The sequence below is a fragment of the Hyaena hyaena genome, unplaced genomic scaffold (assembly GCF_003009895.1).
Source record: "Hyaena hyaena isolate Hyena2069 unplaced genomic scaffold, ASM300989v1 scaffold_8, whole genome shotgun sequence".
NCBI classification, from domain to species: domain Eukaryota; kingdom Metazoa; phylum Chordata; class Mammalia; order Carnivora; family Hyaenidae; genus Hyaena; species Hyaena hyaena.
The window spans coordinates 238,991-263,863 of record NW_024080640.1 but is presented as its reverse complement, the minus strand read 5'-3'; the positions used below and the strand labels follow the sequence as shown (position 1 = coordinate 263,863).

The 24,873-nt window shown below is 37.0% G+C and overlaps 1 protein-coding gene and 1 long non-coding RNA gene across 4 annotated transcripts in view; one reads left to right on the top strand and one right to left on the bottom strand.

The window, feature by feature from the left end:
* GRM8 (glutamate metabotropic receptor 8) overlaps positions 1–7,771 on the top strand; it is a 747,950-nt gene extending 740,179 nt beyond the window's left edge. The window contains exons 9-12 of one of the 2 annotated variants that reach the window (XM_039243502.1): positions 777–1,027; positions 5,174–5,183; positions 5,766–5,786; positions 7,249–7,771. In XM_039243502.1, coding sequence (XP_039099433.1) covers positions 777–1,027; positions 5,174–5,183; positions 5,766–5,786; positions 7,249–7,263 — 297 coding nt within the window. In that variant the 3' untranslated portion in view covers positions 7,264–7,771. The remainder of the gene's footprint in view (positions 1–776; positions 1,028–5,173; positions 5,184–5,765; positions 5,787–7,248) is intronic. The other variant, XM_039243493.1, reaches the window with a different exon arrangement.
* LOC120239320 overlaps positions 7,338–24,873 on the bottom strand; it is a 147,493-nt gene continuing 129,957 nt past the window's right edge. For both annotated transcript variants that reach the window (XR_005530405.1, XR_005530406.1), the window contains 2 exons: positions 8,283–8,377; positions 7,338–7,422 (listed from right to left, as the gene is read on the bottom strand). This is a non-coding gene — a long non-coding RNA (uncharacterized LOC120239320). The remainder of the gene's footprint in view (positions 7,423–8,282; positions 8,378–24,873) is intronic.

Below are 24,873 nucleotides of genomic sequence, written 5' to 3'. Positions count from 1 at the left end.
AAAAAAAAAAAAAAAAAAAAAAAAAAAAAAAAAAAAAAAACATTAAAAAAAAAAAAAGCAGTGATTTTAGTTTTAGATTTTTCAGCTTGTTGACCTCTAGATCATAGGAAGAAGAATCTTCCAGTCTTAGAGGAGAACATTTTATGTATTTTGTAAAAGCACCCATGTTCATTATGATATGACGCCATCATTGAGAAACCCTCTGGAATTGTACTTTGGGGGGACTATAAAAAATCAAGCCCTTATGGCATGCTCATGATTTATCATGTTTGATGGCTGGAATTAAGTCATGATGTGAAGATGCAAATGCTGGCATTATTCAAGGACTGGTGGACAACAGTGATGTTCTGGAATATTTCACTCCCACTCACTTCCACCATAACCTTCTAGGTTAAGTTTATTGTTAAAAGAATTACACTTGACCCTATAATATCTGTCTGAAGAAGGGCTGTGTAGCATAAAATCTTAGTTTTGGCCAGAATGGCTTTGTTCCCTTTCTTATATACGTTTAATTATAATCTAAAAAGGAAACTTAACAACATCAGCTTGTTTGTTTGTTTTAAAGAATTAGGCTTCATAAATGATACAGCTTAACACATATTTGCAAGGAGGGGGATAAAGAATTGTTTGAATATTATTAAGAGCAATTTCTAGAAGTACCTTCTAAAGTATCCTGAGCAGAGAATCTGCAATAATTATAGATGATGGTTGTGCTATTTGCTTTATCTTAGATGAGGCTTGCCAACATTGATTCTTTCTGTTTTTCCTCCCCTCAGATGTACATCCAGACAACAACACTTACTGTCTCCATGAGTTTAAGTGCTTCGGTTTCTCTGGGCATGCTATATATGCCCAAGGTTTATATTATAATTTTTCATCCAGAGCAGAATGTTCAAAAACGCAAGAGGAGCTTCAAGGCTGTGGTGACGGCTGCCACCATGCAAAGCAAACTGATCCAAAAAGGAAATGACAGACCAAATGGAGAGGTGAAAAGCGAACTCTGTGAGAGTCTTGAAACCAACAGTAAGTCATCCGTAGAATTTCCGATGGTCAAGAGCGGGAGCACTTCCTAATAGATGTACGTTGAACATCTTCTTCTTCTAGTCTTGGGGACTGTGCTGCAAGGTTCCAGGGGCCTGGTGGTACTTGCACACCATGAGACCACAATGGCAGTTAGAACCATTTGGTTAGAACCAAATGATTTTAAGGCAAGTGGTTCTTCAGAGCATAACCATGCACACAAAGTCTCTTTTACAAAGCATGACACTCATGGCTGTCTCTCTTTTGAGGCATTACCAAGCATCTGAAACCTGGAACTATCTTCCATTTATAGAATTACCTTTTAGCACTTAGGAACTACCCTCCAATCTTTGTTACTTCAATATTGGTTGTTTTTTATGGGTTCATTGGTTGCTCAATGATCTTACACAAGTAAATTATATGCTATGTAGGTATTTACGGAAATGAGAAAACCAGTGAGCCAACATGTTAGGTTAAATTATAGTTATAACTTATTTTCCCCAAGTGGCCCCTTCTTGGATATATTAAGATAATTAGAACTCTTCTCTGAAAGTCTCATGACCCTGAAAATCCTTTCTGCAGCCACCACTCCACTTGTCCTTTCCTCACCTACCTTCCTCTTCTGTGCAATCACCCTTGAAGAAGCACATGGTAACAATACACTGGTACCAGGCTAACCTAGTAGTTTAACTGGTTCATCTTGGTATCTACAAAAGAGTAGCAAATAGGTTGAAAATCTGTATTACAGAATACCAGATGGCTGAGTATAGCTAAAAAAAAAATTAAAAATACAACCTTTATATTACTAGTTTCTATAGATGGATCAAAAAATATAAAAACTAAGGTTCTTGCATTAGACCTTAAGTTTCCTGTCTTTTGGAAATATACCACATGTATTTAACAAGTAAGGATAAAACTCTATGCAAAAATACTCTCTTCCTCTCAGACTTTTCCAGCAGGTTGTATTCCCTATTCTCTGTACTTCTGACACAAAATATAGAGAAGATTAAGCGTGGATTTTATTTGATTCAGTTATTCTAACAATACAGAGTCTCCACTAGATTTATAAACCTTTCCTTACATCAAGATTTGCAACTGAATATTGTCCAGTCTGTTGCCCCACATGCAGAAATGGGCTTAAAAATGAAGTATTGATCAATTAGGCTTACTGGCTACAATAAATCCAAGTCTTATTGGAAATATTGGTCAGATTTTCTGGGAAAATTGCCGTCAGCTCACTAATAACCAAATTTAGTCACTTGTATATAAAGAAGCCTTGTAAGAATTCCACAGACATTCTCCACGTATTCACCTTCCTGCAAACATGAAACCCTAAGAAACTGCAAGAGAAGTTATGATAAGGATGGGTTTTGGTAACAAATCATTACAATCATCTCTGATTATAGGTAAGCAATTTAGTAATAATGGGGCTATTTGGTCTCTGAGCAAAAGATGCACTACAACTACTATCAAAAATGTCAGAGTTTAATGCCTGTGATTTGAGGGCAGAATTTTATCTGTGTTTTTCTACCTTGAAGGCATCAGAGCAGGAAGTTAAAACTCATTGTAGGATGCCAGTAAACTGCTGTTGGTCATCTGTTGGCATTTCCTCCTATGACTCATCATAGTCTACAGTCAGATTTATTTTTTAACAATAGTCCAGAAAACTTTATATAATATGGTTGCAAATGAGAACAATCACACATACACTTAAATAAAATCGGTCATCTCAGACTCACTTCTGGAAAGTGGAGGGAGAAAAAAGCTAATGAACTTATTCCACACTTTTAAAAAACAGGTTCCATGAAGAAGAATATTCCCAGCTTTGATAAAGACTAATTCCATATTTAATTTAAGTGAGTCTCATATGTTTTGTTGTCCTTGTGTTATTTTCTGGTGATGTCAAAATGGAAATTATGTAGCAAGCATGCATTTCCCTATTTTCTCTGAAATAAGAATGAAAGGGTTTAAATGCAGGAGCTGTATGTAAGGTAAGCCTGTACTATTCTGGAGGACTCAGGGGCTCACTTTTGGAAGGTAAAAGAAAGTGAAAAAGGTGAATCAAGGTAAAGTCAATTGTTACCTGAAAGATGGTTAAACTGTACTATGTGACTTTAGTATATTCATCTTTTATAGTAGTTTGGATTTTAATAAATTAGGTCCAGATGATGTGATTATAGTTTATACATTTAGGAGAGGCGGTGTATGGAAATTCATACGTCCTTCCACAATCCGACTCCAGGTAACCATTGTTGACCTTTGTTCACTTGTGTAAGAAAGTTTCATGGACTCCATGTTTTCCCGTTACCTTTACTACACCTACCAGTGGTTTTAATTGAGGAAAAGTCTTCTAAAATCACATTGTCTACAGGTATCAATAAACCTAATCACTTAAATGCAGTATTTTTCTTCTAAAAGTGTCTTATGTCTTTAGAAGTAGAATTGAATATTGGAAAGGCCTTTGTCCTTCAACTGCCTGTAACTAGAACCATGCCTTCTCAGATTTAAAACACCTTCTCTTGAGATGGGTGGAGTCCATTCTCAGTTCTCAAATCAAGGGCTGATTAATCCACTAGAATAGTATCCATGTTGCCATGTTGCTACATTCTCATACTGTGTGCTATGAGACTTGTGTTAAGTCACCAGTACTATAGGGAGATGACAGTGACACATGAGAAAGTGTTTTTGTAAATTACAAATCACCATATAAGTAAGGTAGAAGTGTCATTGCTGCCTTGAAAATGTAGATTGCTCTGTCATTAATAGAAAAGACTTAAAATTCAAAAACTACTGTTTTAGTATCCCTCTTTCTTCTTTTTAACATGTAGAGGATTTTGGCAATTATGGCTACTATTCCATTGCTGGGATTTTTTTTTTTTCTAATTAGCAATGTATTTATGATGTGCATGCAATAATGCTTTTCCTTCATGTCCATGCAGCTCTATAAATCCATTACACTTAGGGCCGCCTGGATGGCTCAGTCTGTTAGGCATCCGGCTTCGGCTCAGTTCATGATCTCACGGTTCATGGGTTCGAGCCCCGCGTCGGGCTCTGTGCTGATGGCTCAGAGCCTGGAGCCTGTTTCAGATTCTGTGACTCCCTCTCTCTCTGACCCTCCCCTGCTCACGCTGTCTCTCTCTCTCTCTCTCTCAGAAATAAATAAAACATTTAAAAAATTCCATTACACTTAGAAACTTCATCTTAAAGTTTATTTGTTAATGCCAGAAATTTTGGCCACATAATTAAGGTTTTTAAGGCTTCAAACTATGTAGAATAAGTATAAGTAATGTGAAGCTAGAAGGCAGACCATGAGTCCATGTTAATTACTGAATTTGCAGCATACTACATTTCACAAAGAAGGTCATGTGTTCCATAAAAGCATGTGGGAAGGGATTTAGACACGAAGTTGACTTGTATGAATTTATGAATTGTACCCAATTAACAAATGCTGTTAACATGGTATTCCTTAAACTATGTTCATGAATAATTCATGAACTCAGCTGCTGCTGGAGGTGGAACTGTTTTCTCTAGCTTATGAACACAGTGTGGTGTCCACAAGGCAATTCACTATGGCTATATCCCCAAACCGTCATATAAGCTTATTCATCGCTGCTGTAAAAACTCCCTAGTAATTCTCACGTATACCTCTGATCCATTTCACTCTATAATAGTTCCAGGATAAAGATTCTCACAAGACTTTTCAAGTTGACTAAATCATCCATATCCACAGCCTTTTATCTAACCATTAGAAAAATTAAGATGACTTTCCTTTTGTAAACTATAATCTCAGTTCTCAATAGAATTCTACCATCTTTTTCCCTGGAGATAACCTCAAGGAAGGAGTTCAAAAAATAAAATATGAAACTCAAAGTTGGAATGGTCCTTGAATGGCCTGATCCAACTTACTTTCTGTTAACATCTGAATATCATCTTCTTCAAGGTCTTTTTGGCTCTTGTTCCTCTCTTTTGGCCATATTTCTTTCTAGCTATCTACACACTTGATAAATATTTCCTACATTTTTAGCTACTGTTGAAGATACTGAGAGGGCAGGAAGCTGAACAAGCATTTTGAAAGCGGTTTTTCTAACTCTTAACAACAATTTTTCTTCATCTTCAAAGATTATATGAAAGTCCTTCACAGACACAGTTGAAGTACAGATCGTGTTTTCTTACAGGAAATTTAGAGATATATCAGAGCATTATATATTTAGGAATAGGGGTGCCTTGGTGGCTCAATGAGTTAAGCATCTGATTTCGACTCAGGTCATGATCTCATGGTTTGTGAGTTTGAGCCTCTCATAGGCTCTGGGATTTTCTCTCTCTCTCTCTCTCTCTCTCTCTCTCTGCCCCTTCTCCACTTGCACACACACTCTTTCTCTAAAAGTAAATAAACTTTGAAAAAAAAGAGAGTTTTTTTTTTAAGTACACAGGCATAAAAATCCTTGTATTTCACTTCATACCAAGCCAAATGGAACAGACATGTAGTCTTGCAGAAGGGGTGAGTAGGAAAGTAGGATTCCATATTCATTCTCCCAGGCAGATGCTGCTTCCCCACAAACCTACGTCACCTCCGACCTTACAAAAATCCAATGTTGTGGATTTTGCAACAATGATGAAACTGAGGTCCAGTGACTTCATTCACTGATCTTTTTAAACTCATTTTATAGGGAACAGAATGTGTTTTCAAACCAGGTCTAAAACCTCCTTCCTTTCCACAGGCCACAATAATAATCTAGAAGTGTGAGCAATGGAGACAAGAAAAGCAGATATGTCAGTTATTTTGGGCATGAATCTTATAATATTCAATGAAATTTAAAAAAAAATAGTGAAAACAAGTATGGTTAGCACTTCCTTAGGCTCTCTGCATTTATTTTTGTGACTGTGAACTTCATCAGATCTCAGTCTCTGGTAAGAACTTGTCTGGTCAATTATGATGTTGATGTAAATGAAAATGTAATGAGTCTGATTGCCAGTTATTTCAAAGGAGGAGCTTTATAATGGGCTTATTTAATGTTCAAAAACTAAATAATTCTCTAAAAAAATTGTTTCATCCTGAGTTGGATTTATGTAGTGAATATATACATGTTTAGCATCATTTCATATCGTTCCTCTTATGATTATGCATTCCAGAATCCCACTGAAAAATAGGACATCACATTTGAAATTTAGAACAGAGATTTATTCCATCACTGGAATAAATCAAAAAACCAAAGGAATTATTTGGATTTAAGTTTATATTCTCTAAAAATTTAAGCATGAGTATAAAATTGGATTAGAATACTTTGTTATTCATATCTTTCTAATAATCTTAGAATAATAGGTTTTACTTCATAGTGAGTTGGTACCAGACCAATTAAATATTTATTTCCTTCTTTGAGTATTTATTTTTAAACATCTCCATTTGTATCCTTTGGTTAAAACCAGAGCATAAATATGTATTGGCAATGTACATACTTACTTTAATACTTACAAATATTCTATGTACTTCATATTTTACATGTTCTCCTCTAGAGTCTAAAAGTATTTGTTTTTGGGGGTGCCTGGGTGGCTCAGTTGGTTAAGTGTCTGACTTTGGATGAGGTCATGATCTCACGATTTGTGAGTTCGAGCCCCACGTTGGGCTCTGTGCTGACAGCTCAGAGCCTGGAGCCTCCTTCAGATTCTGTGTCTCCCCCTTTTTCTGCCCCTCCGATGCTCATGCTCTGTCTCTCTCTGTCTTTCAATAATAAATTTAAAAACACATTAAAAAATAAGAATATTTGTTTTCAAATGGAAAATACTCATTCTCAAAGCACAACTAGTTACAATTACCTGGTTTTGGTCATCAAATCAGACTCAAAGACTTGAGGTTGTAAACTAGTATTTTTTGTCTTTTGCAGGATAGATAATTTATGTGTTCTTTCATTTTTTATATTGTATATCTTTGTTACTCAAAACACACATTTGACTTGAATTTCCCCTAAATTTATTAAAGATTAGAACTTTTCCATTTTTAGTTTTCTTGCTAAATACTTATACTATAAACAAGACTAGTGGTTTTACAGATTAAGGTTGCTGCTGCATTATTATTCCTGTGATCACTGATTTCCTACTACATGATTTAAAAAATAATCAACATGTAAAAACCGAATATCATAAAAGCGATGATTATAGGATGTGAATTTTAAAATCATTTCAGCAAAATAATTTATGACTATATACTATTAATTTGTCTTACTTTGTCTTAACAGCTTCCTCTACTAAGACAACATATATCAGCTACAGCAATCATTCGATCTGAAACAGGAAAATGGTACAATATGAAGAAATCTGGTATGTGATCTTAAACAATAAACATGGCACCGCCAAAACTCACTCCTGGAGAGCTCTGTAGACTACAATCAATCAAATCAATAGTCAATCCTGTAAGGAACAAAAAGTAGCCATGAGCCAAAAGTATCAATAACAGAGTGAAAAAAAACCATTTTATACAGTACAACCAATGAGTGTCAAGCTAAAGTATTGCTTACTCATAAGCAGTTTAAAAAAAAAAATCACAAAAGGAAAACTAATGTTAGCTTGTGAAAAAAAAATGCTGTTGAAATAAACCATGTCTGATGTTATTCTTGTAAGTATTTTTTTGTGATTGTGAGAACTCCCGTTCCTGTCCCACCTTGTTCAACTTGTATAAGACAATGAATCTGTTTCTTGTAATGGCTGACTGGATTGAAGCCCTGGGTTGTGCTAAAAATAAATGCAATGGTTGACGCATGCACTTTTTTTATACAAATAATTTATTTCTAATAATAAAGGAATGTTTTGCAAATGTTGAGAGTTGTTTCGTTCCAGTTTTAAAGGAAAGGGACACTCTTTCAGGTTGGCACTCTTGCTGTTAAATCCTGATGGAGAAGCCCTAGTACTCCATGGTAATACAATTTCCTCAAGGACTGTGTTTTTTTACATTTATGTGTACATGAAGAAGACTGTCTTTTATTCCTCTGTGAAAAAGCATTATTTGTGTAAGATTTTGTGAATATTTCAAAATTGATGTGGTAACTTTTCATAGTGATTGCTTTTTTTATGAATAATCAAGCAATAGCTCAAGGTGAATTGCTTCAAGTATTATAATTAACAAATGAGGAGTTAAACTTTACTATGGAGAACATAATTTGAAAAACACCATCTAAAAGTATATGAAAGGGTCACTGAAATTCTCCATTTTCTAAGTCAAACCTTTCATATAAGGAAAGAGTTCAAGGTATGTGCTATTAACCTTTTCTTACCTGAGCCTGGTATCCACTGAAATCTGTGAAGTAATGGGCCTTACCCAGTACATTCTTCAAAGCACAGAATTAGCATATTTATTTCCTTGGCATCACTAAAGAAACCACAGTTCAGATAACATGTCAATGCTTTCTTATTTTCCAAATGAAAACATTCATTGGTTCATAGAACAGTATCATTAAAGAGAGAAAACAGGAAGCCTATGTCATGCTAATAAACCATGCTAGGATGGGTAAAAGAAGCCTACTAAAGGCTTTCAAATCTGTTACCATTTTTGTCAGGGGCTCCTCAATTCTATACAATCCCAGACATCCATCAAGTCAATGGGTCTCTACAATCATTTTGTTAGTAAATGTTCTCTCTGCTGAGTTAGCTTGAATGGCTCATTGCACTCCTTATAGATATAAAGAACGATCTATGCTCTGTAGCTTCAACCCAGAGATATTGACAGTCACTTTATTTAATAGAGAGTTAAAGTAGCACAGCTCAGGCTCCTTCACCATGTAGTAACATTTCCTAGATATCTACACGGGCAGAAAGTCACATACAGAAGGAAATGTATGCTTACTGACCTTTGGTTGAGTTTCTCTTAATAGTATTTGTTATTTGTAGACAATATTTAAACCAAGGAGTGAGGGCATTATTTTCAAAATTTCAGATAATCTGAGTTACTGATAAATACAATCCTGTAACCAGGATCCTAAACCCACCTCTAGGTGTGCCTTTCTAGATAAACATAATTGAAAACGAAATTATATCCTCACATTTAGTATATTTTATTATGCCAAGTAGCTGAGAACCAAAAGCCATACCAAGAAAAGAAACTGTAAGTGTATTTTAATTTTTAAGTTGACAATTTCCTTTGTATTGAAGATTATTAGTGTTTTTTAAAGATTTTGACTTAATTTTAATTAGTAAGGATCCATACGTTTGGTTGAGGAAAATGCTTGAGTTTTACAAGCTTAGCATTTCATTCAGAGAGCAAAATTCAAGTATGTTTTCACTTACTAATTGACTCTAATCAGGGTAAGTGGATGCAACAGGGTGATTATGAGAGCAGAGCTGGCTCTCAGGTCAAAGGTCAGTTATTATTATTTTTTTAGGGCTTTAGGAAAAAAATTAAATGTTAAGCATAATTCATGACATTTCAAAATTGTTCTCCCTATTACAAACTTAGCAATGGCTTGTTTTTTTCGAAATACTTTTATAAATAATTGATACTTATTTGCTGTTCTACAAAATCTTATTTAATTCAGAATTAAATAATAGTCCTTATAGATTCATATATTCCAATCATCCTTTACAAATTATCTTGGGGGAAAATTTTCTTTCTGATGAAAATGATCACCTTCCCCAGGCGCTGGGAGGATAAACCCCCACATCTATTATAGCCGGAGCTGCAGAATTCTGGCCTCCACTGTTTTTTTTTTCTCAGGGATTTTGCTGAGGGCTCAGGAGGCAGTCCTATAGGCTGGGACAATGCAGGAAGGCATCCTGTAAGGGGAAGGATTTAGCATGTGCTAGTAGTGGTTCATAAGATCTCTGCTTTAAAATGAACTGCCTGTGTACTATAGATAAGCAAATGCAAAGTTGCATGGAAAAAATATATAGTATTATATTCTTCAGAATCGACCTTGTGTTTTATTCTGGCCAAGAAACGTCACATCTAATCTCAGCATGCCAGAGGGAATGCTAAAAATGTAGCCCAAGGTAATATTCAGCAAATGTCACTAGTAGACAGTGAGCGATATATTAGTGTGACCTTAGGCCAAATCTGACCTCCATTTAAGACAAAAAATTTAGCTGATACTAGTTAATATTTCAAGGTGTCTAAATCACTGATGGTTGATCTGTCCCAAACTAATTTTCTTCATAAGAACAACTACTCATAAACTTAATCTTGGAGGATGATCATTTGAACATCAATAGGAACTGAATGGCAAACTTAATTTTTAGAATTTTAAAGAAATTTTTACAAAAAACATTGTCACTTCAGATGAACAGGATTTTACTTTTTGAAATTTAAATTACCATAAGATAGGAAATCTCACTAGGAACAGAAGTTTGCACCATTTATATTTTCTTCCCCTCTTGATCTACATTCTCTATTATTTACTGATGACAGTGTTGAAAGAGTACTAAAAATTTTCGAAATTACATTAGCTGACACTATTTATTCAGTCAGCAAGTGGAAGAAACAGCATTCTTAACATCTATTATGAAAACTTACCAAGTTTTTATCATTTAATTTCTCTTAATGTCATCCATCTTTTGTAATAAAATTGCTAAAAATAACAATGAAGTCATATAAAAGGATGAGGGAGAAATAATCCCAAATAGCAGATATGTTAATCATACGTAATCATCTTTACAGATGTTTCTTTTACTTTGACTATGGTCCCCTTTGATGAAGATATGAATAACGAAGAACAACTTGACCATAGATAGAAGAAAAGATTTCCTTAAGAAGAAATTATGTCTGTGAACGTTCAGAAACTTGCTGACAGTCATTGTTGGAAAGCGTCACATTAAAGGCACAGCAGCAAAAAGCACAACAATAATTGTTTTGAGTATGCATTTTCTGTGACTATTCTGTTTTTTCCCCTTTAAAATTTTTTGCAGCATAACCTTTAACGATATTGCTACCTGAGGCTGCCATTATTTCTCATTTAATTTAATGCTTCAGTAGGACATTCAGGAATATTTTTCTCTCAGTTGAGCTCAGTGTAAAGTCTTGTATCAAATGTTGACTTACATATCTGCTTTCAGAGTGATAAGGGCAGAGAAAAATATTTTTTTTCTAATTGCCTACTGTTTAAGTAGCTTAGGCAGAGCTAACTTTCACAAATACTTGTTACACAGTCATGAAAGCCAGGATAGATTAGGAACTATGAAGAAACAAGAATGGACAAGTCATAACTTGGGTGGGAGGTAGGGGTGATGTGGTGACAAAAAACAGGAAAGACAAATGACTTCCATTTTCGAAGTGAGCATAAAATTATTTACCAATGAACTGTAAGTCCCATTAGGTAAGCTCACTAGAACACAGAATGGTGTTTGAGAGCTAATGAAGAAACTTAGAGTATTACAGCATAATTTTGAAAGTTAAAAATATAACTCTCATACAGAGGTAAAATAAAAAAGTCAAGGATTTTACTCAACTCATTAACAAATGAGGGAACCAGTAAGATGTTAAAATTAGCTCAGAGAGCATTTGAGAAGCTAGTAACATATACAGCTGTATGAAGACACATATGGGTAAGTCCAAGGGCTGGATACAAAACTAGTTTAGTGTCTCATACAGTACAATAAACTATAAACACTGAGGTTTTCTATTTCATTGGACAGATACTGTTTGAACCTACTCAATAAAAATCAACAAATTCACCGCTGTGCCTTAGAGCTGGGAAGTAACCACATTGATAGAAATCCAGTGCTGCACTGAAAGCATAACCATTAGTAGCCTTTGCCTGTTTCCAAGCTTTGGATTATTTTTCTGCTGTGTGATATTTCAGTGTTTTACTTCTCCTAATTCCAAGCTTTATGTTACCAGTAGTTGAATAATAAGGATCACACACACACCTAAAATCATATTAAGCTGATCTAAGTTAGTAAAGGAAAGGCTCTGGAATGAGGCTGCATTTTAATTATTCTTCCTTTACTCTTTGTCTGGAGACAGAGTAATTCAGAGGCTGGATAGACTAAGATGATATGGAGGATAAATGTGAATAAATGCATGGCTGCCTTCAGCTAACAGTTCCCTATCGGACAGTTCTACAAATAATCTCTGAACGTGTGACTTCTTCCATTTGCCCCCGGGTACTGTCATCTCTAGCGCGTATTTTCTCTCCCTTTCTGTAGTCTATTACCTTAAAAGGGGAAATGTGCTTTCAAACAGTATTTCTGAAGACGATAAATCATGGATAATTTACAGGATCTCTATGCCCACCTCCTATTTGTTATTGGCTATTAAACCTGGCCTATTCTGACAAAGCCTCTTTGAGGATCACTGGCATCTTCCAGGCAAGAATGAAGTCTTCTCAGTCAAAGGGTGGAAGTGGAAAGAAGACAGGTGTATGAATACAGCTCTGCTTTTCCAAAATATCCTAGAATTTAAGCACCTAATCTACCCCTCGCTTCCCTCTGGTGCTCTAGGCTCTGCAGACCAAGTTAATGGTGAGTGTAGGGACTCTCTCTGTATATGCGCCCCATTTTCTGAATGCAGTACTAAAAGCATTGAAGCTCAGTGATTCCTTTTATGGATCTTTACTAACATCCTGGAAGAAGGGAAAGGCAGGCCGTATGAGGCGAAGTTGTAAAATAGATGAAATGTGGTTTATTGACTTTTGTTTTCTTATAATGTTCTTGAACTTCTTTATGCCTCTTGACAATAACACCCAGATGACCAATATCCTCAGTGTAGCTCCTTGGTACTCAGAGATCCTCTTTTCTCACTTTCCATCTTTGGACTCACTAATATTTTCCTGTGCTCCGGGAAATCCTGCCTCAATCCCAAATTACTTTTCTAGTCAAAATATTTCCCACCCCCAATACACACAGATAGCAAAGAGGTATAATGGAGGCCCCCAGGGAAGCTACTGCAGCTGAATTTTAAGTAATGACCATGTAATTAAAACCATTTACTCATTTTCTTTAGAAACTCTTTCCTGAGGATGTGCTATGTAGCCGATGTTATAGGTGCTGAGAACAGAACTGTGAATTAAAAAACCAAACAAACAACAACAACAAAAATCAACCCTGACTCTCACGGCATTTATATTTCTGTAGGAGAGATAAGTAGTGAACGATATAAATATATAAATATAGGATGTGTTAGATAGTGATAATGCTGAGAAGAAAACCCAATTAAACCCAAGAAAGTGGATAGGAAATAGGTTAGGTAGTGCCATTTGTAGAGCACAGGGTTGAAACTTTAGGTTGAGTGGCTGGGGAAGGTGACATTGATTAAAGGCCTGAAGAAAATGAGGGATTGATGTGAGTGGTGTCTTGGGGAAGAGAATTCTAGGTAGAGGGGGCAGAATGGTCCTGAGGCAGGAGCAGGTCTAAACCAGGGCACGGTGAGGGTGTGGGGTGGAGTGCATTGCAAGATCTGTGCGGCCTTGTAGGTCACCAAAAACCTAACTTTTACACTGAATGACAGGAGAGTTTGTAATAGAGTTTTGAGCAAAGGAGTGACATAACAGGTCCCAATTTTACTTGAGTCTTTTAAACTAATTTTTCTGTTTGTTTTTGAGAGAGAGAGTGAGAGGGCATACACACACATGGGTGTGAGCGAGTAAGGGAGGGGCAGAGAGAGAGAGGGAGACTGAGGATCTGAAGCAGGTTTTAGGCTTCAGGCTTCATGCAGAGCCTTATGCAGGGCTTGAACTCACAAGCCAGTGGATTATGACCAGAGGAGAAGTTGGACGCTTCACCTTAACCAACTGAGCCATCCAAGGGTCCCTAATTGAGTCTTTCTGACTGATGTATTTTAGAGGAGATTAGCCTCAAGGAGGCATTAGCAGAAGTACAGACACCAGTTAAAAGACTGCTGGATGATCCAGGGTAGAGATGCTCTAGGATGGCATGGAGCAGAGCAGTGGAGGTGGGGAACAGTGCTTAAATTCGATGTATATTGTGACAGAAGGTCTTAAGAATTTGTTGATGGATTAGAGAGAGAAAGGCCATTCCAGGGCTTCTGACCTGATTAACTGAAAGGGTAGTGCTGCTATTTACTGAAATGGGGAGATGTGAGAAAAACAAGTTGAGGGAAATATAGCTCCTTAATTTTCATTTTTAAAGATCGTTCATTGGAATGGCTCTAGAAATCCTGGGATAAATTTGAGGACAGGAAATACTATGAGAATGAGCGTCTGTTCCCTCTGAGATATTTTCAACAGGGTTTCAGATCCTCTCCTGATGTCACGAAACCCTATTCTCTTCTCTCAGCTTCCCAACTTAGGCTCAGTCCTGAACTGTTTTTTTCTTCTTCCTAGTTTCTCTCTACAGCACTTTTACATTGTGGTTATTTTCAAATTGGTTTCGTTATTGTTGTAGTTGTTGTGGATATTGTGCTGTTTTCTCCAAGGAACGGAGTGTAAACCTTTGGATCAGCTTTCAATCCCTTTCTATTTCCTTGGCTTCTGGTTATTTAAAAGTAACGATGCTCCTCAGAATCTACCACAGGAAAATTATCCTTTACCCCCAAAGAGTCCCAATCAACACTCTTTGTCCAGGAAGGTCAACCACCTTCTTGAGAAGCAGAATTTTCTGCCTAGAGCATAGAATAAGTAAATAAGGGGAGAATGCCTGAAATTATAAACATGAAGGGCTGCAGGAGTATACTATCTTGGTTATGTTGTCTTCTAGGATACAAGCATCCTAGTTTTCAAGGGCTTGCCTTTCGTTTTTCATTCATTAGTTCATTCATTCAGTCATTCACTTTATTCATTCATAAGAACAATGAGAAAAGTCCTCTGTTCTTGTGCAGAGATGCAAAACGTTACTAGCTGGGAGAAATTGTAAGATACCTCATAATGACAATTAAAATAATTGCAATAATCTTTATTATAACTGGTAAGATTATGAGTTTCCTATTTTATGTCAGACAACTTGCTAAGTGCTGTACTGGAATAAATCTTACAATAGCCTTGTGGCATGGGTATTATTATTACTCCTATTTATGGATGATGCAAGGGAGACAAAAGTTGATTAGCTAACTTGCTGGAGATTAAATAGCATGTAGGTGCAGAGCTTGCATAGAGCTGAACATATCAGCTGAGGACAAAATAGAGGTCAGCTGGATAAGTTAGGGACAAGTCTATGAAAGAAGTTCCTGGAATCCTCTGATTTGATTTCAGATATCAATATGCTATGTGTTACAACCTATTTTAGGAGAGCTATCCTATCTTCTTAGCTTTGGGAAATATTTTTAAAGGGAGGGATATCCTTTGGATAAATTCAAGTTAATGACAACATTTTTTATTTGATTTTTTTGTTTTTATTGAGTTGCTTCTAATGTGCAGTTCTTAAAATTATCCATGCACATCACAAGACCAGAAATGGAATGTAGCCCTCTTTTCTCATGGTTCATGATTTCTCTTATTAAAAAAAATTTTAAATACTATGAAAGAAAGAAACCAGAAAATAAATGACAAGACTACTTGGGGGTTTATTTACAACTTAGGGTTAAGTTCACATGTCAACTTAGTTTTACAGTTTGCTATATTTAATGTAACTTTATTCAGAAAGTTCATTCAAATCATTTGCAAATATGTTATACCCTTAGGATGGCAAACCATGATTATTTCTTTCATGCACAAATAGTTTCTTAGGTAACTAGTGCATGATCTCCTTCATAAGATATACACATTACCATAGCATCTTTCAGCTAGAAAGATCAGGGCTGAGGATTGATAAAGTCAAATCATCCACCAGTAATTGGACCAAGAAAAGAACCTTATAATCCACAATGCTGGGCTAACCCCCTCTCTTAGAACACATGGACCCAGATTTCATCATTCTGCCTTCAACACTGTTATTACCTAAGAGCTACTTTTTGGGCCCACAACTTTAGTATCATTAGCAGAAGGTGTTTACATTCTTCTTTTTTTTTAATCTTAGAGAGTGCGAGAGCTGGGGAGAGGGGCGATGGGGGGGTAGGGATAGAGAAAGAGAGAGAGAGAGGGAGGGAGAGAGAGTGGGAGAGAGAGAGAAAGAGAGAGAATTTTAAGCAGGCTCCACATTCAGTGCAGAGCCCAGCACAGGGCTTGATCCCACGACCCTGGCATCATGACCTGAGGAGCAATTGAAAGTCAGATACTCAACTGGCTGAGCCAACCAGGCACCCTAGGTGTCTACATTCTTGAAGTCTATTAAAGTGGAAGCTCGTGGCAAAGCAAAAAGCAGAGAACTTTCTGCTTTCTTATTGGCTGGTCCAAACCTTCCAGGTAAGAAGGAAGAGGGAATATGTCTGCATACTGAGCTGCCAATTACCTTTGGTGGTACTATCCTGGATTCAGTAATCAATTTGGGAAAAATGTTTTCAGGTGTTTTCAAGTTGTAACAGTCTAAAACCATCCAGTCCTCTCCCACCTATCTTCTGCACTACTTTCTCTCTCTCTCTCACATATGGGATATTTTTCAAGAAGCAAAAACTAGACCCAGTGAGAGTTATGTAAAACGGAAATTTCAAATTTAAAAATCGTTTTACCGATTTATGGATTGTAGCTGGATTTTACAACATGTGTCTTCTATCAGCAGGGATCTGAGATGTGAAATAGATCTTTAATGGATCCCTGGGGCTGCTGGATGGGCACAATAGTCCATAATGACTTTATGTAGTAGGTCAGTGAACCAGAACACAGAAGGGTTTATGTGATAGGCCTTAACCATTATGAAGAAGCTATAATAGTCTATTGTAGCAGAAACCTCACTTTTTGGAATGTACCTAAATACCAATTTACACAGTAGGGATTTTTAAGTAACAGTAAGAGCTGTCCCCCACTACAGAGGTATTTTTTTTACTCATAACCAATAAGAGAATTTGGCTGCTTTGCATATTTAATTTCTAAATTATATTGACTGCATAGTATTCAAATATAATTACCAGATTTACGGGTCTCTTTCTGCCTACAGACTATAAAAGTGGCATGTTTAATATGAATAATAAAGAAAAAATGTCTTCTTAGTATATTCCTTATTGCTGTCGGCTTTAGAAATTCACAAGTGTGTTCAAATATATTTTAACTTAATTTTCACCATTAATACATAATAATGATTCCCTCTTTCAATCATTATATGTTCTTAGGTTAGCATTAAAATCCAGGAGGAAATGACTCATGCTGAATTAAGCTAAATAAATATCTTTAAGTCACTTTGAACACACATGAATGACAAAATTAAACCATACTGTGGAACTGAAATATTTAGGGGAGGGATTTTGTTTAGAGGTTCTACACAGGTCACTAGCATTCCTACATGCTGAAAAAAATTTTTTTGAAGTTTTAATAGCTGGGTAAAATCCAAAATTATTGCATAGACTACACATACTTCTTTTCAGTGGAAAATTTAGCAGTAAATATTTGAAGTATTTTCTAAAATTGTATGATTTTTAAGGCAGAATTTAAATACTATGAGTATAATATAGTCCTTGACCTAACAAGCTGGCTGGCATCATTTCTTGAAGCATAAAATTAAAAGAAAAATAAGAATGTACACTGCATATGGTGAAGATTTTCTACATTAAAATATATAAAGCCAGACTGTCTGGGTGGCTCAGGTGGTTAAGCATCTGATTCTTGATTTTGGCTCAGGTCATGATCTCACGATTCGTGGGTTTGAGCCCTGTGTCCAGGAAGCTGCATGCTGAGAGCACACAGTCTCCTTGGAATTCTCTCTCTCTCTCTCTCTCTGGCCTTCCCTCTCACATATGCACCTGTTCCCTCTCTCAAAATAAATAAACTTTAAAAAAACACACTTGTTCTTTAAATATATATATAACCTATATAAATATATATGGGTGTGCTATTTTATAGGAGAGGCAAGAAGCTAACAGAGAGCTCAGTTCTCATGTTTCTACCAAACATAAACATCAACATTTCACCATGCTGAGCACCATCAAAGGACCACTTAAGAACTAAGCTTTTTTAAATAATCTATAAATCTGTAAGTCTAAAATCAGTTCAAATTAAAGTTTTTATATATCCATAAATCTGCCTCACCTCTCTTCTTTGATTAGTACCCATGAGTTGCAGAAATTTCTTTTGAGGGTAAAGTGGGACACAGATATTTCAAAAACCAATTAAAATGGAGACACTTTATGGATGCTTTGAATCCAGTGTTTCTCCAAGACTGGGCAGAACACCACTGCATTGGGGGCAACAGGGATGTGGTTTAAAATGTAGATTATGAAGTCCTCAGGGTTTGAGAGGTTTCAAAGGTTTAAGAATCTGCATTTTAAATGTGTACCTCCAAGCATCTGGTGCTCAGTAAGTTTGACATCCACTGGGTTGGATGAGTTGGAGAAACCTGTATCCTATAAATGGCTCATGAACACAATGCATTTTAAGTACAGTTTTCATTGTCAAAGTTTACTATTTTTTAGCCTAACTTCTATAGATTCTTTGTACTACACTTTAATTACTTATAAGTGTATGAAGATTTTAACTGACTATGAAATTATAGTAGAGTTTTCAATGGCCATGACCATTTATGGTTCCTTTATGATATGATGGCTCTAGCTTGGCTTTTTCCTTGGTCTAAATGAAGTCTTTACCATAAGTAGTGTTTTACTTTTCTCTATTTAATAAATTCTAGGACCAACACCATCTATTTTTTAGTTTGGCAAACTAGAGAAGACTTTCATCTAATCTTACTCTACACCCCCTCCACTCCAATTAGTAGAATTATACTTAAACACTCAATGAATAATAGCAGTAATTCTCTCACCAATAATTTGATCTTGTATCTCAAGCAAGGAGTAAAAAATAGTTTACCATGTTGTGGGTTCCTAAGGAGTAACTATAGCATGGCCAAATCTGTTCAATTCTAAGTACTGGCTATATAGTGAGTCCACTTTATGGAAATTACAACTTATTCTTTAAGAATTCCAAAAATGTTGAGCTGTATGCAAACCTAGGTTTAATACATCCTCTCTCTTCTCTGTCCACATTATTGCCTCATGTTTCCAAACTTTCTTTCAATAGTCTGTGGAATTCATTTTTGCACAAATAAAAAAATGTATGCTCATATTGTGTTTTTTCCAGCACCTTGCCTCTTTCTGACACAGGATAAGAGTTGTTTAGACAACAGAAGCTCCCTCTATTGAGAAATCAGACTTCAGTAAACCCTTTTGAAGAGGAACCTCTTTTCTAGTTGAATAGTTGGATAATGGTGTATGGTTTTCTCAAATACACCAACAGTTACTTTTTCTCAAATACAACATTTCTTTTCTCAAATACACCAACAGTTACTTTTTCATTTGGGTGATTATAATGCATAATTCACTCTTAGGAGGCAATGGGCTCTCATTCAGCATTAAAATGAGCACTGTGTTCAGACCATGAGAGAAAGAGTTTCACACCTTAATCAAACCAAATCTATCGTTTTATATTTGGAGACACAGAGATAGTGACAAATGAGTATAATCAAATGAACATGAAATGAAACCATTATACTGTAGGAAATTCTGAAAAAGAAAAAAAAGTGTGTTAAGTTAAAAGAGTAGACTTGTAAATAAAAAGCAAGAAGAGTGACTTCAGATACAGATAGTGCTTAAAAGAAGGAGTAAATCTGGTCGAATTACCAAGACAGATTTAAATTGCCTTGCTGTGTGTAGTACAGTTTCAGACGGAAGCTATATGACCACCCCTAAGAAATTATGTGCAGAAGTTTCTTGTTTTGTATCACAAAGTGTGATTAGATGACCCTTTAGATTATTCCAGCAATTACGAGCTAAATATCTATATGGTACCAATCGTCCTACCAAGGACTGCAAAGAGCACAGAGCAAGAAAGACATCTATATTCTCAATAGTGATGGAGTTTAGAGGAATGCAAAAAAAAAAAAAAATCCTATGAGGTTTCAAAATGGAGATATTTCATCTCTAAGAATCTCTGATTTGAGCGTCACTTTTGAGATGCATCAGGTAGTTACTACTGTGACACTGAGTAAGATAAAACAAGGATTAAGATTTGTCATCTCTAAATAACCTGGAATCAAATCATCCTAGATATCAGAGAAGTCCCCTGTTCTTGAACAAGTAACCCTGACCACAGAGGGTGATATGGTGTGTATGGAAGATTGTAAGGTGATTCTGAAGAACAATTAAAAAATTATCTGCTCAATGACTAATCATACATCAGCCTGAAGTGGGTCTCTCTCTGGTATACATGTGCATTATTCACCAATAAATAAAAATAAACATTGTAAAATGCAAATATGAGCACACTAGAAATTATTAGAAGGTCTCACTGGTTTATATTTTAACAGAAAATCATATCAATTACCTTAAATACTTTTGTGACACTTAGCCTAGTTAGTATAAGTTTCAACTTTCTGGAAAGGGTCACCTTCAAATGGTTTGCTATTTTGGGGGGGGGGGGGTTTCTTCTTTTTTTCATTGTTTGTAGGTCCATATGTAATTTCTGAACAAACCGTCATGAAATGTTTTTGAATACTGTCATGTGACTTTTAGTAGATGGATAGCACTAAGCTAACCCATGACAACCCAGGCAGGAGGAAGATAGAGGAAGCCCTACACTAACCCCACTCTCCTGCCCTAAATTTTCTGTGGATGTCTCCTTACCGGCTGAACTCAATGACTTCCATGTGGCTTACTCTACAAGCCACAGAACAGAGTGTATACAGATAGAAAGTGCTTCTAGAGAGGCGAATGGAATAGATCAGGCACATATGCCTGGTAGTTACAAGGCTTTGTTCTATGTAGTTGGGGTACAATGATAAAGGGAAGACTTTCTGCCCTTCGGTGATCAGACAAATGAAGAGTTAACTCCAGAGTGGTGGGATGGGCATTATGTTAGAAGCGAGTATAGGGAGATCTGGAAACAAGAAGAAGGTACTAACCTAGAGTTACTTCTTCCTACTATAGACTGATAGTATTTGTATACAACCACACTTGTCATAAAGATAGCACAGTTTAAAGATGAAATACATGGCATAGCAGAGTTTCTAAGTACATCTCTGCCTTCCCAAAGTTCCAAATCTAGGGAGATTTTTCTGAATATAGCAGATTATTTATATAAAAGAAAAATATACGGTAAACATTTTTTTCTAGGTTGATATTTAATTCTCATGCTTACATCTAATTTAAACACCAAAACTTGAGAGTAAAAGAAAAAAAATGTTTTATTCCATGAGTCAAGTATAAGTTTTGATGAATTTTCCAGAAAGTAAGTTCCATTCTCTTTTAGGTTGGGAGATTACAAGACAGGTATTTCATGCAGCAGAATTTTGCTTTTATTTCTAGATCTTAGACCCATGACCCCAGAAACTCAAGGCCTCCAGATTTTGTGAGGCTACAAAACAATCATTTAGCCTTTGGGCCTTGACTCCTTTATCTGTAAAATGGAAGTAATAAGACTTTCTATCTCCTACAGAAGGCCTCAATTTTGATAACTAATAAGAAACTAATAAAATGCTTTGAGCTCCTTGGAGATCAGCCACTAGCTGGGATAAAGTGGATTATTGTAACAGCACTTCTTGAGCTATTGGTACTTACAGCAACCAAAAACAAAATATATCACATCCTGTTGAAACTGCCCTTGGATAGGAAGAGTGCAATTATACAAGGTTAAAATTGATTGCAGAGTGACTGTGAACAGCTGGACTTTCATAAAGTGTGTGTTTGGAGACCTAAGATGTGTGGACTATTTACAAAAGTGCCCTCGTAGAAGAAGTAAGCATAATGCACTCTTCCTCTCCCTACAGCTTTTGAATGTGTGGTAGGGTCAGAAAGCTAAAAATCCTTTTCCCTTTCAGTCTCAGCCACCAGCAATGCTGTCATGTTTAGGTGAGAGGATGGAGGTGGCTTTTTCTCTTTGGTGGGGGGATTGTCATCAATGTCACCTAATTTAAATAGAAGCAGCCAATGCAGAAACAGCACAGGTTGTTTCAGGCAACTGCAATAGCAGGTTCCCCGTTTATGAAATGAGACCTCCTCAATCAGACTCTCTAGGAGTGAGGCCCAGGCTGCCGTATTTTGAGAAGGCCCCACAGTGGACTGGTAAGCGGCCCATTTTCAAACAAGCTGTACTGCAGTAGGTGATCACCAAATTCTCAAAGTTAAGTCTCCCTCCATTTAGAAAATGGTCTCAAGCAACCTCATATCTTTCTCCACAACCTCTTAAGACTTCCAGTTTAACCTCAACTCTTCCATGCACAGAAGGAAGTTTGCTTGTACAGACCTGTCATGGGCCTAGCAAAAAATCATTTCAGGCTCTTCCTCTCCTACAGGCATAGAAAAACTGGCAATGTCATGGGGGGCAGTTCTGCTTTGTTATCTATTACGGGCACAGTAAAATGAAAGTGGTTGGTTGACTTATTTCTGTCTTAACCAAAATCCCTGATTCTGAAATACAGCTCAGAAAATGAAAAGCGTAAGATTGCCAAGGGAGAATAGAGTTTATAAAAAATAGCAATCTAGAAAGAAGAGAGAATAAAACAAAATAGAAGCAGTATTTGGGTCCTGTTCTTGGGAACCATTCAAAAGTTATTTGAAAGGCTGAATTTGGTTAGGAGACTTGGAAATGCTAGCTTATGCCCTTAGCAGCTCCTCTTTTAAGAGTTCCCTGGGAACACACACACACACACACACACACACACACACACACACTACTGAGCTGGCAAAGGAGCCAAGACAACTTATTTTTACCACCTAGAGTTCCGACCCTAAATTCCAAAGCAAGACCTAAAGCAATTGTTATCAAAGTATGGTCCTCAGACCAGCATCATAAGACTTATCTGGAAACCTATCAAAAAAGCAAATTGGGGCACCTGGGTGGCTCAGTCGATTAAGTGTCTGACTCTTGATTTCGGCTCAGGTCATGATCTCACAATTTGTGGGTTTGAGCCCTACATCAGCCTATGTGCTGTCAGTTTGGGGCCTGCCTGGGATTCTCTCTCTCCCCCTCTCTCTTTGCCCTTCCCATGATGTGCTCTCTTTCTCTCTCAAAATAAACTTACCAAAAAAAAAAAAAAAGAAAGAAAAGAAAAGAAATGCAAATTCTCAGACCCCACCCAAACCTATCAAGTCACACATTCTGGAATGGGGCCATTCAGTCTGTAGTTTAACAAACCCTCCAGATTATTCTACTACTCAAGTTTAAGAACCACTGATTTAAAGGAACAATAAAAAACTAATGGCCATTGGATCTTCCATCCCTGCTTTCTCCAAAGTCTATCCCAGATCTTTGGTTTTTAATTCCAAGTGGTGGAAGAGGCAGCTCCAGAGTTAGAGAAACAGGAAGAGGAGAGTAAAAGAAAGCATTTACTTCACTGCCTTTAGAGGCTATTGGTGTGGGCTGCCTGCCCCAAAGACCAGGTCTTTTCCATAACAGGGCAATAGCTGTCGAATTGACACAACAGTGCTTGGGGGGGGGGGGGGGGGGGGGGGAGACAGGGAATTAGGGATAACCTAAAAGGCAGACTCACCATTGTGCTGGGTGCTACGGCATTTTTGCAAAAAGCTTTATTGACTTTCTTTACATTTATTTTACTATGTTGTTTGCATTTATAATGATACATGAATGAAACACCATAATCTTTAAGAGTGTAGGGCTTCTCAATATCTTAATCTTGTCCTAGAATAGAGGTGAGAAGAAAGAAGGGAGAGACTGCCTCAGGTGGATTATGAGAGCTAGCCAGCAAGTCTTCTACCTTTTGGGCATCAGGCATTTATGGCCTTCTCACGATTCAAGTTTGTAGATATTTACATCATTATCTTTGTGTTCCATATTCACTGGTCAGTGCTTTTTTAAAATGTTTTATTTATTTCTGAGAGAGAGAGTGTGAGCAAGGGAGGGTCAGAGAAAAAGAGAGAGGGAGAGGGAGAGGGAGACACAGAATCTGAAGCAGGCCCCAGGCTCTGAGCTAGCTGTAAGTACAGCTGTAAGCACAGATCCCGATGCGAGGCTAAAGCCCATGAACTGTGAGATTATGACCTGAGCCAAAGTCAGACACTCAACCGACTGAGCCACCTGGACTGGTCAATGCTTTAATCTGTACTCACAGTCCTTAGTAACACTTGATCTCATTGGGTAGGAAGGGCCTAACTAGGAATTGGTTTCCTCTGCAGCCTGAAGTGAGAGGTATTCAGGGAAGGTCTTGGGCTCCGTCTAGAGGTGTGCACCTGAAGAGCCTAAGTAACATCATCTTGAGATTAAGGCCTCCATTAAGAGCAACCTCGGGCTACATGTAGTCCCAGTTCCAGGAAAAGCCTCAGATTGTTCAAGGCTGAAGCCATCCTCAGACTGCCCTCAGATCAGCTAATCAAAAAAACATTCCTGTGATCCGAGTCAGGGCTGAGAAGTGTAGACAGTTATTTTATACAAACTAGCCAATTACTCACCGCTTGCCTAAACCCCACGTAGGCCCTTTGAGCTCACCTCATAATTAGTCATTTTCAAAGGATTCTCAAAAGTCATGATTGGGTCCCCGCCAAAAATAACAAACACCTCACAGATATTGAATAGTCAAAACTGTTACCATGAGTGCTGTACAATTATGATTAGTACTTATGTGATGACGCTATACGTACAACATGTACACTGTAACACCCCCATCCCTTACCCCATAAAAACCTTGCTCACTATTGTTCGGGGCTTCAGCTTGCTGCCATTACACCAGTAGGCGGGTGAGCCCCTGCTCGAGCTTGTAATAAAGACCCTTTTGTACTTGCATCGGTGTCGGCTCCTTGGTGGTCTCTGGGGACTCGCGAATCGGGCACAATATTTGGGGGCTCGTCCGGGATTCCCCAAGACCCCCAGGACCCCCAAACTGAAGGGTCAACTGGCCGGCCGGTAAGAACCTATTTGTCTCTACGTGTCTGGTCTATTTCTGTCTATTTCTATT